The sequence below is a fragment of the Carcharhinus amblyrhynchos genome, chromosome 28 (assembly GCF_965287045.1).
Source record: "Carcharhinus amblyrhynchos chromosome 28, sCarAmb.v2.hapA, whole genome shotgun sequence".
NCBI classification, from domain to species: Eukaryota; Metazoa; Chordata; class Chondrichthyes; order Carcharhiniformes; family Carcharhinidae; genus Carcharhinus; species Carcharhinus amblyrhynchos.
In genome coordinates, this window is record NC_137351.1 from 13,648,496 (window position 1) to 13,666,133 (window position 17,638).

The 17,638-nt window shown below is 44.3% G+C and overlaps 1 protein-coding gene and 1 non-coding gene across 2 annotated transcripts; both read right to left on the bottom strand.

The window, feature by feature from the left end:
* Positions 1-201: 201 nt before the first annotated feature.
* trnak-cuu (transfer RNA lysine (anticodon CUU)) lies at positions 202-274 on the bottom strand. Its single transcript has one exon. It is a non-coding gene; the product is annotated as a tRNA-Lys (tRNA).
* An 11,208-nt stretch (positions 275-11,482) lies between these two features.
* Positions 11,483-12,673, bottom strand: rxfp3.3a3 (relaxin family peptide receptor 3.3a3). The gene has a single exon (XM_080214172.1). The coding sequence runs from the start codon at positions 12,671-12,673 to the stop codon at positions 11,483-11,485; it is 1,191 nt and encodes a 396-aa protein (XP_080070298.1).
* Between the last annotated feature and the right edge of the window lie 4,965 nt (positions 12,674-17,638).

Consider the following 17,638-nt stretch of genomic DNA (forward strand, 5'->3'; position numbering starts at 1 on the left):
AGAAAACGTCAAAAACGCATCTGGGAATAGGCAGGTGGGTGTTAATGGTCCGAATTCTCAGTTTAAGATTTAGTACAAGTGAAAACAGACAGGATCCTCACTGTTCAAGACAGCGTAAAACTCGAATGAAGGGATTTGCAGGCTAAGAAATTATTCTGGCTGCATTAGATATTAATAAATATAAAAGCAAGAAAAAGAGAGCGCCCAACGTGGGGCTCGAACCCACGACCCTGGGATTAAGAGTCCCATGCTCTACCGACTGAGCTAGCCGGGCTGCTGGCAATATGAGAGGACTCATTCATTCCGAATAGCTGCTTGCTTTGCCTCTGTGCTCTGAATGGTAATATTTTAAAATATCTTTGCTGGCTTCACTCGCATTGCTCTGAGAAATAGATCCAGGCACAAGCCCCTCTCCCTGCTCAGCTCAGTACTTGCTGCAGGCTCAGCCCACTTTCCCGCTCTCCCACTTCCTCACGTGACTCTCAATGTAACAACCCAGTGTAACAATCAGAGTGGGGCTGCGCGCGCAGCTTGTGGTCTCAGTGAACAGAAGAGGTCAGGTTCGAGTTGCCAGTGGAGCTGGAGATCAGATTTCCCAAAATGTTTCTGAAGCATTTTCATTCATTGCAGAATCCCCGCCCCAACACCAGTTATAGAATCTTAAAATGGTGGGGTTTTTTTAAAAATTTGATTTATTTATTGTCACATTTATTGGCAAGAAGTCTCACAACACCAAGTTAAAGTCCAACAGGTCAATTTGATAGCACAAGCTTTCGGAGCACTGCTCCTTTATCAGGTGAGTGAGGAGCTCTGTTCCTATAAAGACTCGCATTCTAACCACTATCTTGTAAATTGAGTTTGTGTCTATATATGCCCTGTTTGTGAACACAACTCCTCACTCACCTAATGAAGGAGCAGCGCTCCGAAAGCTTATGCTACCAAATAAACCTGTTAGACTTTAACCTGGTGCTGTGAGACTTCTTATTGTGCTTATCCCAGTCCAACGCCAGCATCTCCACATCACATTCATTGGCATACAGTGAAAAATATTGCTTCGTATGCTATGTGCATACCGTTCATAGAGTACATAAAGGAGAAGGAAGGGAGTGTGTGCAGAATATAGTGTTATGGTCACAGTGAGCGTGTAGAGAATGCAGTGAGGTTTCAGATGCTTGGAAAATTGGGAAATCAAAGTCATAGATGTTTATATGATATAAAGATGCTGGCATTGGACTGGGATAGGCACAGCAAATAGCCTCACAACACCAGGTTAAAGTCCAGCAGCTTTATTTGGTAGCATGAGCTTTTGGAGCGCTGCTCCTTCATCAGGTGAGCGGGAGTTGTGTTCACAAACAGGGCATATAAAGACACAAACTCAATTACAAGATAATGATTGGCTGCAGGGGCTGGGGTGCGTTATAGACCCCAAAAATCACATTTTGATTTGATGTGTCTTAAGTTTCCTTTGAACTTTTGTTTTTGTTTGGGCTGTTCCCCTTCCTTTTGGGGAGCTGCCCCTTTTACTTTGTCCTAATTTAATTTGAGTTTGTCTATTTGGTTTAACCTTAAAACAAAGGACAAGATAATGGTTGGAATGCGAGTCTTAACAGACACACTTAACATGTTTATAGCATGGAAAGAGGCCCCTCGGCCCAACTTCTCCATGTTGCCCTTTTTTTTAAACAATTAAACTAGTCCCAATTGCCAGTGTTTGGCACATATCGCTCTATACCCATCTTACTCGTGTATTTGTCTAAACGCTTTTTAAAAGACAAAATTGTACCCACCTCTACTACTTTTTGTGTAGCATGTGTCATAGAGTCATAAACGTTTACAGCATGGAAACAGACCCTTCAGCCCAACTTGTCCATGCCACCCTTTTTTTAAAACCCCTAAGCTAGTCCCAATTGTCCGCATCTGGCCCATATCCCTCTATAGCCAACTTACCCATGTATCTGAATAAACACTTTTTAAAAGACAAAATTGTGCCTGTCGCTACTGCTAACTCTGGCAGCTTGTTCTAGACACTCACCACCCTCTGTGTGAAAAAATTGCCCCTCTGGACACTTTTGTATCTCTGCCCTCTCACCTTAAACCTATGCCCTCTAATTTTAGACTCCCTACCTTGGGGAAAAGATATTGACTAACTAGCTGATCTATATCCCTCATTATTTTATAGACCTCTACAAGATCACCCTAAGCCTCCTACGTTCCAGAGAAAAAAGTCCCAGTCTATCCATCCTCTCCTTATAATCAAACCATCAAGCCCTGGGAGCATTCTAGTAAATATTTTCTGCATTCTTTCTAATTTAATAATATTCTTTCTATAATAGGGTGACCAGAATTGCACACATTATTCCACGTGTGGCCTTACCAATGTCTTGTAAACTTCAACAACACATCCCAACTCCTATACACAATGTTCTGACCGATGAAACCAAGCATGCCAAATGCCTTCTTCACCACTCTGTCCACCTGTGACTCCACCTTCAATGAGCTATGAACATGTATCCTTTGTTCTATAAATCTCCGCAATGTCCTATCATTAACTGAGCAGGTCCTGCCCTGGTTTGATCTATCAAAATGCATCACCTCTCATTTATCTAAATTAAACTCCATCTGCCATCATCAGCTCACTGGCCCAATTGATCAAGATCCCGTTGCAATCCGAGATAACCTTCTTCCCTGTCCATTATGCCACCAATCTCAGTCCCATCTGCAAACTTACTAACCATGACACCTAAATTCTCATCCAAATCATTGATATAAAAGACAAATAACATCTCAAATCCGGCCTTAGATCGCTGTCTTTGTGGAGTTTGCATGTTCTCCTCATGTCTGTGGGTTTCCTCTGGGTGTTCCAGTCTCCTCCCACACTTCAGAAATTGTCCAAAGGAGATTCACCAGGCTAATTCCTGGGATGAGAGACTAAATAGAGAGACAAGACAGTCCAGGTCTGTATTCCTTGGAGTTTAGAAGAGTGAGACTGAAAGTATTTCATCATTACCCTAAGATCCTGAGGGTAGATTGTGAGATGTTTTCACTAGTGAGTGAGTCTTGGACAAGGGGACAACCTACAAAATAAAGGACCAATGGAAGGGCATAGAAATTTCTTCTCACCGAGGGTGGTGAATCTCTGGAATTCTCTGCCCCAAAGGGTAGTTGAGGCTGGATCATTAGATGTATTTAAAGTGGAGGTGGATAAATATTTGATAGATCGAATAGAGGACTATGGGGAAATGGCACAGAAAAGGAATTGAAGCCGACATTGACCAGCCTTGATCATCCTGAATGGTGGGGGCAAGCTTGAAGGGCCTGATGGCCGATTCTTGCTTCTATTTCTTGTGTTTTTGTGTATAGGAAGTTATGACTATGTGACATGATTTATTGTTGTTAAATGTATACAGTGAAAAGTATTTTTCCATGCGCGCTATACAAACAAAGCATACAGTACATAGAATACATAGGGGAGAAAGAAAAGAGAGTGTGCAGAATACTGTGTTGCAGTTGTAACTGGGGTGTAGAGAAAGATCAACTTAATATAAGATAGGTCTATTCAAAAGTCTCATGGCAGCAGGGAAGAAGCTGATCTTGAGTTGGTTGAGACGTGATCTCAAACTTTTGTATCTTTTTCCTGAAGGAAGAAGGTGGAAGAGACTCCATGGGATATGTAGGGTCCTGGATGTATGCTAGCTGCTTTTCTGAGGCAGCAGGAAGTGTAGATGGAGTTAATGGATGGGAGATTGGTTTGTATCATGATCTGGGCTACATTCCCAACCGTTTGTAGTTTCTTGGTCAGAGCAGGAACTATACCAAGCTGTGATACATCCGGAAAGGATACTTTCTATGGTGCACCTGTCAACATTGGTGAAAGTCGTGCCAAATTTTCTGAGCCTCCTAAGAAAGCAGAAGCGTTGGTGGGCTTTCTTAACTGTAGCACCAGCATGGAGGGACCAGGAGAGGTTGTTGGTGATCTAGACACGTAGAAACTTGAAGCTCTCAACCATTTCCACTTCCTCCCCATTGATGCAGGTAGGGGCTACTATGAAATCACACAAAAAAAATAGTGACTTCTCCCACATTTAATAAATTGCTGATGAAACCTTGTAATCTCAGCATCAATTGAAAGTATTCAGAAAAAATATTCAAATTTATTTCAGAGTTGAACTAAGTCCAGTTTTCAACTCTCCACACACGGTAAAATAACAATAAGGGAGACAGGCTTGCGTTTATTTAAGGGTGTCTCATTGCCCTTCCATTGTCATGGATATTGATTGTTACTAAGGGGCATTTGCAGCACAACAGGATCCCTCACACAGAATTGAAATGCATCACCAGTTCATTTGTATTGTTGACAAGGACTAGCTGCCCTTCTTTCAACATTGCTGTGAGCAGTGTGGTAATTTATCATTTATTATTATTGAAGTAGGAATGGTTGAAAGCTTCAAGTTTCTAGGCGTCCAGATCATCAACAACCTTGTCCTGGTCCCTCCATGCGGATGCTCCAGTTAGGAAACAGTAAGAAGTCTCATAACACCAGGTTAAAGTCCAACAGGTTTATTTGGAAGCATGAGCTTTCAGAGCGTTGCTCCTTCAACAGGTGAGTTGCACTCTGAAAGCTCGTGACTCCAAATAAACCTGTTGGACTTTGACCTGGTGTTGTGAGACTTCTTACTGTGCCTACCCCTTCCAACACCAGCAACTCCATATCCTAGTTAAGAAAGCCCACCAAAGTGTCCACTTTCTCAGGAAACTAAGGAAATTTGGCATGTCCGCTACAACTCTCACCAATTTCTACAGATGCACCATAGAAAACATTCTTTCTGGTTGTATCACAGCTTGGTGTGGCTCCTGCTCTGCCCAAGACTGCAAGAAATTACAAAGGGTCATGAATGAAGCCTAGGCCATCACTCAAACCAGCCTCCCATCCATTAACACTGTCTACACTTCCTACTGCCTCAGCAAAGCAGCCAGCATAATTAAGGACCCCACGCACCCCAGCCATTCTCTCTTTCACCTTAGAGTCATAGATGTTTGGCCCAAATTATCCACGCCACCCTTTTTTTAGAAACCCCTAAGCTAATCCCAATAGCCCGCATTTGGCCTATATCCCTCTATACCCATTGTACCTATGTAATTATCTAAATGCTTTTTAAAAGATAAAATTGTACCTGCCTCTAAAACTACCTCTGGCAGCTTGTTCCAGACACTCACCACCCTCTGTGTGAAAAAATTGCCCCTCTGGACACTTTTGTATCTCTCCCCTCTCACCTTAAACCTATACCCTCTAGTTTTAGACTGCCCTACCTTTGGGAAAAGGTATTGACAATCTACCTTGTCTATGCCCCTCATTATTTTATAGATCTTTATAAGGTCACCCCTAAGCCTCCTAAGCCCCCTATATTCTCATCCAAATCATTAATATGAGTAACAAATAACAGTGGGCCCAGCACTGATCCCTCAGGCACACCGCTAGTCACAGGCCTCCAGTTTGAAAAACAACTCTCTACAAGCACCCTCTAGCTTCTGTGAAGAAGCTAATTTTGTATCCATTTAGATACATTACCCTGGATCCTGTGAGATTTAACTTTATGTAACAACCTATCATGCAGTCCTTGTCACAAGAAATAGGAGCAGGAGTAGGCCATCTAGCCCTTCGAGCCTGCCCCGCCATTCAATAAGATCATGGCTGATCTGAAGTGGATCAGTTCCACTTTCCCACTTTCTCCCCATAACCCTTAATTCCCTTGCCTATCAGAAACCTATCTACCCGTGACTTAAATATATTCAGCGAGGTAGCCTCCACCACTTCAACGGGCAGAGAATTCCAGAGATTCACCACCCTTTGAGTGTAGAAGTTCCTCCACAACTCTGGTCTAAACTGACCCCCCCCTCCCCCTTATCTTGAAGCTGTGTCCCCTAGTCCTGCGATCCTTTCTAAGCAGGAAGAATCTCTCTTTTCTCTACCCTATCTATCTCTTTCATTATCTTATACGTCTCTATAAGATCCCCCCTCAGCCTTCTAAACTTCAACGAGTACAGACCCAGTCTATTTAGTCTCTCTTCATAGACTAACCCCCTCATCTCTGGTATCAGCCTAGTGAACTTCTCTGCACTCCCTCCAAGGCCAATATATCCTTCCGCAAGTGCGGTGACCAAAACTGCACACAGTACTCCAGCTGCAGCCTCACCAGTACCCTGTACAGCTGCAGCAAGACCTCCCTACTTTTATATTCTATCCCCCTCGCTATAAAGGCCAACATTCCATTCGCCTTCTTGATCACCTGCTGCACCTGCAGACTGGGTTTTTGCGACTCGTGCACAAGGACCCCCAGGTCCCTCTGCACCGTGGCATGCTGCAGCTTTTTGCCTTTTAAATAATTTCTGCCAAAGTGGATAACCTCACCTTAACATTATACTCCTCAAAGGCCTTCTTCCATTGGGAAAAGATACAAATGTCTGTGGTAACGTACCAACTGACGCAAGAACAGACTTTTGAATGGACCTACCTCATATTAAGTTGATCTTTCTCTACACCATACCTATAACTCTCTCTGGTTCTTCCTCTCTCTCTCTCTCTCTCTCTGGTTCTTTCTCTCTCTCTCTCTCTCTCTCTGGTTCTTTCTCTCTCTCTCTCTGTGGTGGAGGCTACCTCGCTGAATATATTTAAGTCACGGGTAGATAGGTTTCTGATAGACAAGGGAATTAAGGGTTATGGGGAGAAAGCAGGAAAGTGGAACTGATCCACTTCAGATCAGCCATGATCTTATTGAATGGCGGGGCAGGCTCAAAGGGCTAGATGGCCTACTCCTGCTCCTATTTCTTATGACAAGGACTGCATGGTAGGTTGTTGCATAAAGTTAAATCTCACAGGATCCAGGGTAATGTATCTAAATGGATACAAAATTAGCTTCTTCACAGAAGCTAGAGGGTGCTTGTAGAGAGTTGTTTTTCAAACTGGAGGCCTGTGACTAGTGGTGTGCCTGAGGGATCAGTGCTGGGCCCACTGTTATTTGTTACTCATATTAATTCTGCATTCTCTCCTTTCCTTCTCCATTGTATGCTTTGTGTAGCCTGAAGGAAATAATACTTTTCACTTCATATTAATACATGTGACAATAATAAATCAAATACTAAGAGTACTAAGAATTAACTAGTACACATAGCCATAATTCTCTGTAACTATTTTATGATTCTACATTGATACTGGGCTGTTAAATGTAATTGAATTCACCATTTTCAGAAATATTTTGGGAAAAGTGGACATGAGCTTCCACCTCCAGAATATTTGTATCATTATTTGGACTGAATATATTAACATGGAGAAGGTTGCATCAGATTACTTTCACTTCTTGTCCTCTTACCATTCTTTCTTTCCCCTCACACTGTCATCACTTTTGTTGCTTAACCTTGCTCTGCCCTTGCCTTTTATGCTTTCATCCCCTCCTCCATACCATAGATATGTCTCTGTTGAGAATGTTCTTGCCTTTTAATCAGAATGAGTTCAGGACTTAAAATACAAAATGCTGGCTGACTCTACAATGTGGTACAGAGGGATTGCTGCTCTGTCAGAGATGCTGTCTTTCAGTTGAGATGTGCCGAAGTTTAAAAGCAAACTACTGTGGATGCTGGAATCTGAAACCTAAAGAGAAAATGCTGGAAATTCTCAGCAGGTCTGACAGCATGTGTAAGAAGAGAATAAAGCAAATGTCTCGAGTCCAGGTGACCCTTTGTCAAAACTAAAAGGCATAGAGAGTGGGAGATATTTAGACTGCAGGGTGTGGGAAAAGAAAGATGGGTCATAGCCACAGAAACCAGGGGAAGAGACTGCTAATGGCAGTCCACAGAGAGAATAGAAGGTGTGAATAGCCAAACAGCAGAGAAGCTAAAATGAAGATGTGATGGGGAGGGTGCAGAATGGATGCGACAGAGGTAAGATTTAGAAAAAGAGAAGCAAAGGGGGAGAAAAAGTAAGGGAAGGGGGATAAAGTAGGGGCAAATAGTGAAGGGGAAGAAAAGTGAAGAAAGACAATAAAGAAATAAAAGGTAGATGTGCCAAAGACCTGTTTGTTCTCTCAAGTGGAGGTGAAAGGTTTGTGCGCACTTTCTTGTGGAGGCAGTGGGGAGGGGATGAGTTCTCCCCAGTATCATGGCCAATAATTATCCTTTAACCAACATCACAAAAATGGCTTATGGGAGCAATTTACTGGCAGGACCAGAAAATCCCAGCCTCTGTGGTTATTATCTCACCGCAGTTTGTGGGAGTTCGCCATGTGCAAATTGGTTGCTGCGTTTCCTCCATTATGATCACACTTCAGAAAGTGCTTCATTGGCTGTAAGGGGCTTTGTGACACCTAGTGGTTGTGAAGGGCAGTAGACAAAAACAATGTAACGCAGTTTGAAGTGCTTCTTGTTCATGAGGGGCACTCTAGAAATGCAAGTTGTTGTTGATGCAGAATTCCTGCTACAAGATAGAAACTGAATGCAGGCTACCACAACATCTTTCCGGACAGAGGAAAGTTCTCAAAAATCATTCAGCAATTCATTTTGGACTGAATATGTTAAACTGGAGAAGATTGCATAGAATTACTTTCATTTCTTGTCCTTTTAGCATCCTTTCTTTCCCCTCGCACCATCATCACTTTTGTTGCTTAACCTTGTGGCATTTTGGTGGAGCGGTGGTACAGTGGCTAGTACTGCTGTCTCATAGCACCAGGGACCCAGGTTCAATTCCCACCTTGGGTCACTTTATGTGTGGGGCTTGTGTCTGTGTGGGTTTCCTCAGAGTGCTCCGGTTTCCTCCCACAATTGAAAGATGTGCAGGTTAGGCGCATTGGCCATGCTAAATTCTCCCTCAGTGTACCAAACAGGAGCTTGACTATGGAGACTAGTGGATTTTCACAATAACTTCATTGCAGTGTTAATATAAGTCTACTTGTGACACTGACGAATAAATAAAACGTGGAGTGGTTCACCCAAATGACCTGTTTCTGTAATAAGAAAAGAAAATGCTGTAAATACTCAACAGGTCAGGAAGCATTCGTGGGGAGAGGTAGAACTTCTGTGCCAGATCGATAGGCCTTTCACCAGAATTAAAAAAAAAGATTTAACAGATTAAAGGAAACAAACAAAAAGACCAGTAACAAAAACAAAGTGTGTCTTGCGGCCTGTGGGAGGAAACTGGACCACCCAGATGAAACCCACGCAGATTCAGGGAGAATGTGCAAACTCCACACAGACAGTGGCCCAAGCTGGGAATCAAACCTGGGTCCCTGGTGCTGTGCCACCATGTGTCATTGCTTCTGCTTCACAAATACCTCTCACTTCACCCAATCTTATCAGCAAACTTTTCTATTCACTTCTCTCTGATTCCTCTTAGGTATCCTATCTATGTTATTCAGCTAAATCTCTCCTTCAGCTAACCTGCTTCACATTGTAACCCCTCTCTGAGTAATACATTCTTCCTCACTTCCTAATTAGATTGATTAGCGACGATTTTAGATTTATGGTCCTTTATTCTGCCCCAAAGGTAGAAACACTTGTGGTTTCCTCTCCATGTTGAAGCATCTCCCTATCAACCCTCTTTATGTTTTTAAAGACCTCAAACAGATCATCACAAGGCCACATAGACATAGACATAAACATAGTTAGCACCAGGGACCTGGATTCAATTCTGGCCTTGGCTAACTGTCTGTGCGGAGTTTGCACATTCTCCCCTCGTCTGTCGGTTTCCTCTGGGTGCTCAGGTTTCTTTCCACAGTCCAAGGATGTGCAGGTTCCATGGAGTGGCCATGTTAAATTGACCTTTAATGTTAGGGGGATTAGTGGGTAAATACATGGGGTTACAGGAATAGGGCCTGGGTGAGATTGTGCTCGGTGCAGGCTCGATGGATGGGCCGAATGGCCTCCTTCTGCAGTGTAGCGACTCTATGATCACTCAGCATTCTGGTTACGAGAGTCCCAGCCTGATCAACATTTCCCAATAGGTGTAAGTGCTCAGTTCTGTAATTACCCATCCCTGTAAATCATTGTTCACACTCCCCCCACGTGTTTGTATTTTTTACAATAATGAAGACCAGAACTGTGCACAGTTCTTCAAGTAGACTTAGATTGAGGCGTCTTGTCAATAAGAGGACACTTGCAAAAATAATTTTGAGATATGCATTGTTTTATTTTGTTTTCTTTTACTTTTCGGAGAGAAATAAATGCAAAGGGTGCACATTTTAAAGGTTAGAATGGGAAAGTTACTCAGAATGAGGAACTCCAAGCGCTGGAACGGAGACCGTGTGATTGCATGTTCCACCGCCAGGAGGCTCTGAGTCTCAAACCAGGATCGTAGTGTTTTTTGTCTACAGTCTTGGACACAGAGAGTGGGGCGGACAGTACATTTCACTGTAATTCCTGAAAATCCTATTAACATATAATGACGCCTGTATGGAACTGGTCACAGAAACCTGATGGCTTCACACACACACACACACACACACACACTGACTCAAGAATGCTGTGTTGGAAATCCAATTGCTTGGTTAGGTTGAGTTTGATAAATCCAGGTCTTCAGAACAGAGGGGACTCGTTGAGGGAGTCAGAATTGTTCCTGAGATGGGTTCCCTTCTCCCCCAGAATCATAGAAAGGTGCAGCACAGAAGGGGGTGGTCAGTTCTTTCATTTTATTCTTTTACCAAAAGAGAATTGTCACAATGCTTCCCTTTAGCGAATTCTCAATGAAGGGCCAGTCGCTAATTTACACGATGGACTTTCATAATAACGCACAGTTTTAAAAACACAAATCGGAAATAATTGTTGAATGCGAATGAACTGAAAGCTCCATCGAAAAATTCCTTCAATATTCCACAGTTATTGGAAATTGGACACTGTATTTCCAATGGAAATCGCTCGGTTTTACTATCGTTTACCTGTGTGTTGCCGAACCGGGTGCTTAACGTGGGAGGTATTAAATATAGCCGAAGGAACGGGGGGAACATCCGCTGGCATTCATTCACCCGCTCAGTCGTTTGAAGACATTCACATTTTCTCAGTTGTCTTTACACATTGTTCATAGAAAAGTTCATGTCACAAACCATCCCATCCCATCCCGTGCATTGAAATCCAGGACGAAAGGAAATAGCCATTCCCCTGCCCCAGGCTTTGATAAATTTGATGAACACGGATTTAACCACAAAACGCATTTTAAGAAAAAAATCGGAATCTGAACTAATTCGCACCAAAGAAACAGAAAAGAGTCGACTACAGATGACCTGTGTCTAGGAGAAAACTCAACATCAGTCTGAACCTTTATGTACTCTGTGAGTTTGATATGAAACAGAGAGTTCTCACAGCATTGAACCCATTTGTGGCTTATTCTGGGACACAGTTTCTCTTTACTCCCTGTGTACTTTGTCTTATGAACACTCCCCACCTCGCTCAGAGGCACAAGAGTTTAACCGGGGAGTTTTCCCCTGTGGGGTTCGAGGCTGGCTTATCACACAAGGGCTGGACTGCAATGCTCGCTGACAATAATATTCAGAGGAATCCCCACCTGTTCACCCAGTTCTTGTTTTAAATTGCCGGAGATGCGCCGAATGGCACATGCGTGTGTCACGCCGGGGGAAGACATCTTCCAGAAGACTTCTTTCATGGACTCCCGGAAATCTCTCCTCAGGAGGCAGTACAGCACTGGGTTCAGGCAACTGTTAGTGTGTGCCAGGCACACAGTGACTGGGAACACATAGGCGTGGAGAATGTAGTAGGTTTTGTCCCAGGGTACAGCGTTAAGCTTAACTAAAACCCCCCAGAAGGTGATAACGTGGTTGGGGAGCCAGCAGAGGAAGAAGGAGAGCATGACGATGGTGATAGAGCGGGTGACACGGGATTTCCTCTTGGGATTGCTGGTTCCCATGTGTTGCTGTCCAAGGAATCTGACAAGCAGCAAATAGCAGACTGAGAGGATAATCATGGGCAGGACAAAGGCCAGAGTGATCTTCTGGATGTGATAAAGAGCAAGCCAATATTGCCCATCGTCCGGGAAGTTCAGCAGGCAGAGTTTCTCTCCTGCAAACGTGCTAGCGCTGGAGAACACTGCGGTGGGCAGCGTGGCCAGACTGGCAGCGACCCAAAGGACCAAACTGACCCACTTGACGGAGCAGCAGAGCCGGTTCCCTCGGCTCTTGAGCGCCGACGCCACCGACCAGTAACGGGCGATGCCCATCGCCGTCAGGAAGAAGACGCTGGCATACATGTTCATGACGGTGACGGACAGAATGATCTTGCACATGGCATTGCCGAAGGGCCAGCTGAAATCCAGCGCCGTGTCCACCGCCCAGAAGGGCAAGGTGAGCACGAACTGGAAGTCGGTGACCGCCAGGTTGAGGATGAAGAAGTTGATGGTGGAATTCTTGCGCCCTTGCTTCATCCTCATGAGGAAGAAGACCAGCAGGTTGCCCACCAGGCCAATGGCACACACTATGGAGTAGGTGATGGAAATGCTGATCCTCAGGGCCGGGGAGCCATCCCCGGGGATGTCAATGTCGTACAGGTTGTAGCTCTGTGGCCCCAGCATCAAGGTGGAATTGTAAATCCTCGCACTCGCATTCAACGTGAAATCATCCATCCTCCCCGTTAACCCACTGCTGGCGATTGCATCCACTGGCACCAAGTTCATTCCTGGGATCATATCACTTTCTGGAAAAGTTCACCAACTTAACCCATTCACCATACCCAGATTAGAAATGTCATCAGAGAATCTTTCTTTTAAAGATTGAAGATGTGAAGCTTCAGTGTGACCCTCTCACTCACTCTCTGCTCTGAAGGATGATCCATTGCAGCCTGACGCTGCTTCCTGCTCCTCTGCTTCGGAGACAACTTGCATCATCCGTTTCAATCAACCAACCTGGGCGGCCCACCCCTGCACTCTCCCATTCGCCTGTCCTCGGAGTCTTCTCCTTTCTAAATGGCCGTTGGAAATGTCAATCAAAGGACTTGGCCAGGGAGGGTGGGGCAGGCCGGTGCCTGCGAGTCTGCGCACTGCCGCTCTCCAAGGTGCTGAAAGCCAGAAGGTGCCTTTGGAGCAGAGAAATTGCACCAGGACAGAGTCAGGGAACTAACAGGGCAGAGCCAGGGAACTAACAGAGCAGAGCCAGGACAGAGCCAGGGAACTAACAGGGCAGAACCAGGGAACTAACAGAGCAGAGCCAGGGAACTAACAGGGCAGAACCAGGGAACTAACAGAGCAGATCCAGGGAACTAACAGGGCAGAGCCAGGACAGAGCCAGGGAACTAACAGGGCAGAGCCAGGGAACTAACAGGGCAGAGCCAGGACAGAGTCAGGGAACTAACAGGGCAGAGCCAGGGAACTAACAGGGCAGATCCAGGGAACTAACAGGGCAGAGCCAGGACAGAGCCAGGGAACTAACAGGGCAGAGCCAGGACAGAGTCAGGGAACTAACAGGGCAGAACCAGGGAACTAACAGGACAGAGCCAGGGAACTAACAGGACAGAGCCAGGGAACTAACAGGGCAGAGCCAGGGAACTAACAGGGCAGAGCCAGGGAACTAACAGGACAGAGCCAGGGAACTAACAGGACAGAGCCAGGGAACTAACAGGACAGAGCCAGGACAGAGCCAGGGAACTAACAGGGCAGAGCCAGGACAGAGCCAGGGAACTAACAGGGCAGAGCCAGGGAACTAACAGGACAGAGCCAGGGAACTAACAGGGCAGAGCCAGGGAACTAACAGGACAGAGCCAGGGAACTAACAGGACAGAGCCAGGGAACTAACAGGGCAGAGCCAGGGAACTAACAGGACAGAGCCAGGGAACTAACAGGACAGAGCCAGGGAACTAACAGGGCAGAGCCAGGGAACTGATCCCTCCAACTGCATGCAGCCAATGTGTGCAGCTTCGCATAGAATTGGACAACAGGCTGGCTTGTCTTTGCAGTCTTTAGTTTTGTGAGATGATTATTATGTATTGAGATATAAGTCGTGCTTGGTAAGGAACGTGTAAAACATTCTGATTCCTTCAGTGTCCCAGACTTCCATCACTTCACCATCGGTAACAATGCCCTCAGCCCCATCCCAACTCCTTGCAAACTCTCCACCGTACTTTCCCCTCAAAATCCACCTGTCTGGCTAAACCTTTGTTCATCCGACCTGATCTGACTCGTCATCTAATTCTATTTCGTAAAAAATAATTCTGTTTTGTATTGCGAAGGACCTCGGCTGTTTAGAGTTAGAGTGTTTCCGATGTTAGAATTGCTACATAAATGAAAGCTCTTGCTCTTGGTGAAACGGGATTCTCCTGTGTAAGGATGACACCACTAAATTTAAAATTGGGTTGCAGTGTATGTGTGTGAATGCACCCGAGTGTGGTAATTAAGTTTGGTGAATTTCAGATGCGGATATCTGTGTGGAAATTTATTGCCACGATTATAGACATCTGGATCAAGGGAAGAAAGGGGAAGGGGCGGCTGTGTTGCTCAGAGGAGACCATTGCAGTGTTAGACAAAGAGGATGTTCCAGAAGGGTTAATTAAGGACAGAATCTATTTGCTTCGAGCTAAGGAGCAAAGGGCGGCACAGTACTTAGCCCTGCTATCTTACAGAGACCCGGTTCGATTCCCGGCTTGGGTCACTGTCTGTGCGGAGTCTGCACGTTCTCCCTGTGTCTGCGTCGGTTTCCTCCGGGTGCCCCGGTTTCCTCCCACATTCTGAAAGATGTGCTGATTAGGTACTTTGACCCGAACAGGCGTCGGACTGTGGCGACTAGGGCAATTTCACTGTAATTTCATTGCAGTGTTAACGTAAGCCTATTTGTGACTAATGAATAAACTACTTTTACATATCGGTAGCACAGTGGTTAGCACTGCTGCCTCACAGCCCCAGGAACCTGGGTTCGATTCCTGGCTTGTGTCCCTGTCTGCACGTTCTCCCTGTGTCTGCGTGGGTTTCCTTGCGTGCTCCGGTTTCCCCCCACAATCCAAAGATGTGCAGGTTAGGTTAATTGGCCATACTAAATTGCCCCTTAGTGTCCCGGGATGTGTATGTTCAAGGGATTGGCGGGGTAGACATGTGGGCTTTTGGGAATAGGGCCTGGGTGGGATTGTTGTTGGTGCAGGCTTGATGAGCTGAATAGTCTCCTTCTGCACTGTCGGTATTGTATTGTACGGAACAAATAATGTGGAATTATGTTACCAAGTGTAGTGTTTGGGCCATTAATTAGTGGGGAAAATGTTGAAGAATGAATTTTCAAGGAAATTACAGTTAGTTATAACGGGACTTTAATTATCTGAATATATACTGTCTTAGTGAGTCATATTATAATAGGATAAAAGACACAGAGGGGCAAGAGTTGTGTGTTCAGGAGACTTTTCCACAGCAATATGTTTTTTGCACAATGATAAAGTAGACACTGCTGGACCTGATTCTTGGGAATGAGCTGGCCAGGTGGATTAAGTGTCAGCAGGGGGAAGTTTAGGGGATAGTTCTTATTGTATCATAAAGGTTTAGTTAGCTATGAGAAAAGGAGCAGGTCAGAGTAAGAATAATTAACTCAGAGAAAGTCAACTTCAATAGGGTAAGAATTGATCTGACCCAGATAAATTGGCATCACAGATTAGCAGGAAAGGTTATAACTGAACAACGGGCTGCATTTAAAGAATAGACAGTTCAATGCAGTCAAGGTATCTTCCCAGAAAGGGGAAAGACAGGGCAAAAAGAAAACCTTAGAGCTCCCTGGATGGTGTAAGAGATAGAGATTAAAATGAAGTGGAAAAGTGTGCTTATGATAGATATCAGGTGGATAATGCAATTGTGAACTGGGCTGAATATAAAAGATTTAGAGGGGGATTGAAAAGCAAAAAGAAAGCCAAAAGAAAATTTGAAGAAATTGGTAGCTAGCATAAAAAGGAATTCCAAAATCTTCTGAAGGCATATAAATAACAAAAGCATGGTAAAAGGAGCAATCGGGTTGATCAGACCCCAGAAAGGGAATTTACGCATGGAGACAGGGGGCATGGCTAAGGTGTTAAATGAAGCTTTGTGTCTGTTTTTACGTAGTAACAAGATGCTTCTCAAGTCATGGTGAAGAAAGGAGGTAGTTCAGACCCTTGAATGGTTTAAAATTGATGAAGATTTATTGGAAAGGTTGTCTGTACTTCAAGTTGCTCAGGCACCCAATGAGTTGCATCCAAAGATATTGAAGGAAGCGAGAATGGAAATTGTGGAGGCACGGGCCACAACTTTCCAATGTTCCCTAGACTCAGGGATGGTGCCAGAGGACTGGAGAATCACAAATGCTTCATCCTTATGCAAAAAGAGTGTAAAGGTAAGGGCAGTAACTACAAGCTGGTCAGTTTAACCTCGGTTAAATGTATTCACCCCAAGTAGTAATCTGTCTTCCTATTATTGCTACCAAAGTGGATTACCTCATATTTATCCACATTATACTGCATCTGCCATGCAGATGCTTACACAATCAGCCTGTCCAAATCACACTTAAGCATCTCTAAATCCTCCTCACAGCTCACTCTCCCACACAATTTTATATCATCTTGCAAATCTGGAGATAATACATTCAGTTCCCTCTTCCAAATCATTAATATATAATGAGTACATTAGGGATCCTAGCACAGATCCAAGCGAAATGCCACTCGTCACTGGCCAATCAAAAAAGACCCATTTATGCTGACTCTTTGCTTTCTATCCATCCCAAGACATTATTTGCAATCCCATGTGCTTTAACTTTACATAATAGCCTGTTACGTGAGACCTTGTCGAAAGCCTCCTGAAAGTCTAAATGAACCACATCCGCTGGTTCTCCTCGGTCAACTCTTTGCGTTACATCCTCAGAAAATTCCAATAGATCTGTCAAGCATGATTTCCCTCTTGTAAATCCGTGCTGACTTTGTATGATTATGCTACTGCCTTCCAAGTGCCAAGTTATGAAATCCTTGATAATGGACGATAGTAGCTTCCCCAGTACTGATGTTAGGCTCACTGGCCTATAGTTCCCTGTTTTCTATCTACCTCTCTTTTTGAATAGTCATGAATCATTGAAAACAGCAGGACAGGTTGGGAGAGTTGAGCTTAAATGACTGAGGACCTGCTTGTATTGGGTAGTTCACTAAAATTAAAAACAACTTTAATACAAGTGAAAGGAGGTCAGTCAATATGAAAAAATATATAGACTGCAGGTATGCCACAAGAAAGCATATTATTTGGGAAATAATATTTTACCTTAGGTTGCAATTAAATTGATTTCAATTCTGCAGTCAACATGGAGATATGTACAACATTTCCTTTCAAAGCCTGGGGTTAGAAGATAAACACTCTCCTCATAGAAGAGAATTCCATCAATAATCTTATTATTCTATATAATGAGCTGCGTTATATTGCAAATGTTATCCTGTAGCTCCAATGAAATGAGAAGCATAGGTAGCATACTGGTCAGCACTATGGCCTCATAGTGCCAGGGACCCAGGTTCAATTCCTGGTTTGGGTGACTTTAAACAGTAAAAAGTGGTCAGTGCAACAAGAGCCGGATAATGAGCAAAGAACTAGAAACGTGTTGTCTGAGCAGCTTCTGTGAACAAAGCAGGACTGCATTGTCAATATGTGCTGCATTGTCCGTGTGTTCCAACTCAC

Coding starts and splice junctions, on each gene's coding strand:
- rxfp3.3a3 (XM_080214172.1), bottom strand. CDS start 12,673: ATGATCCCAGGAATGAACTTGGTGCCAGTGGATGCAATCGCCAGCAGT.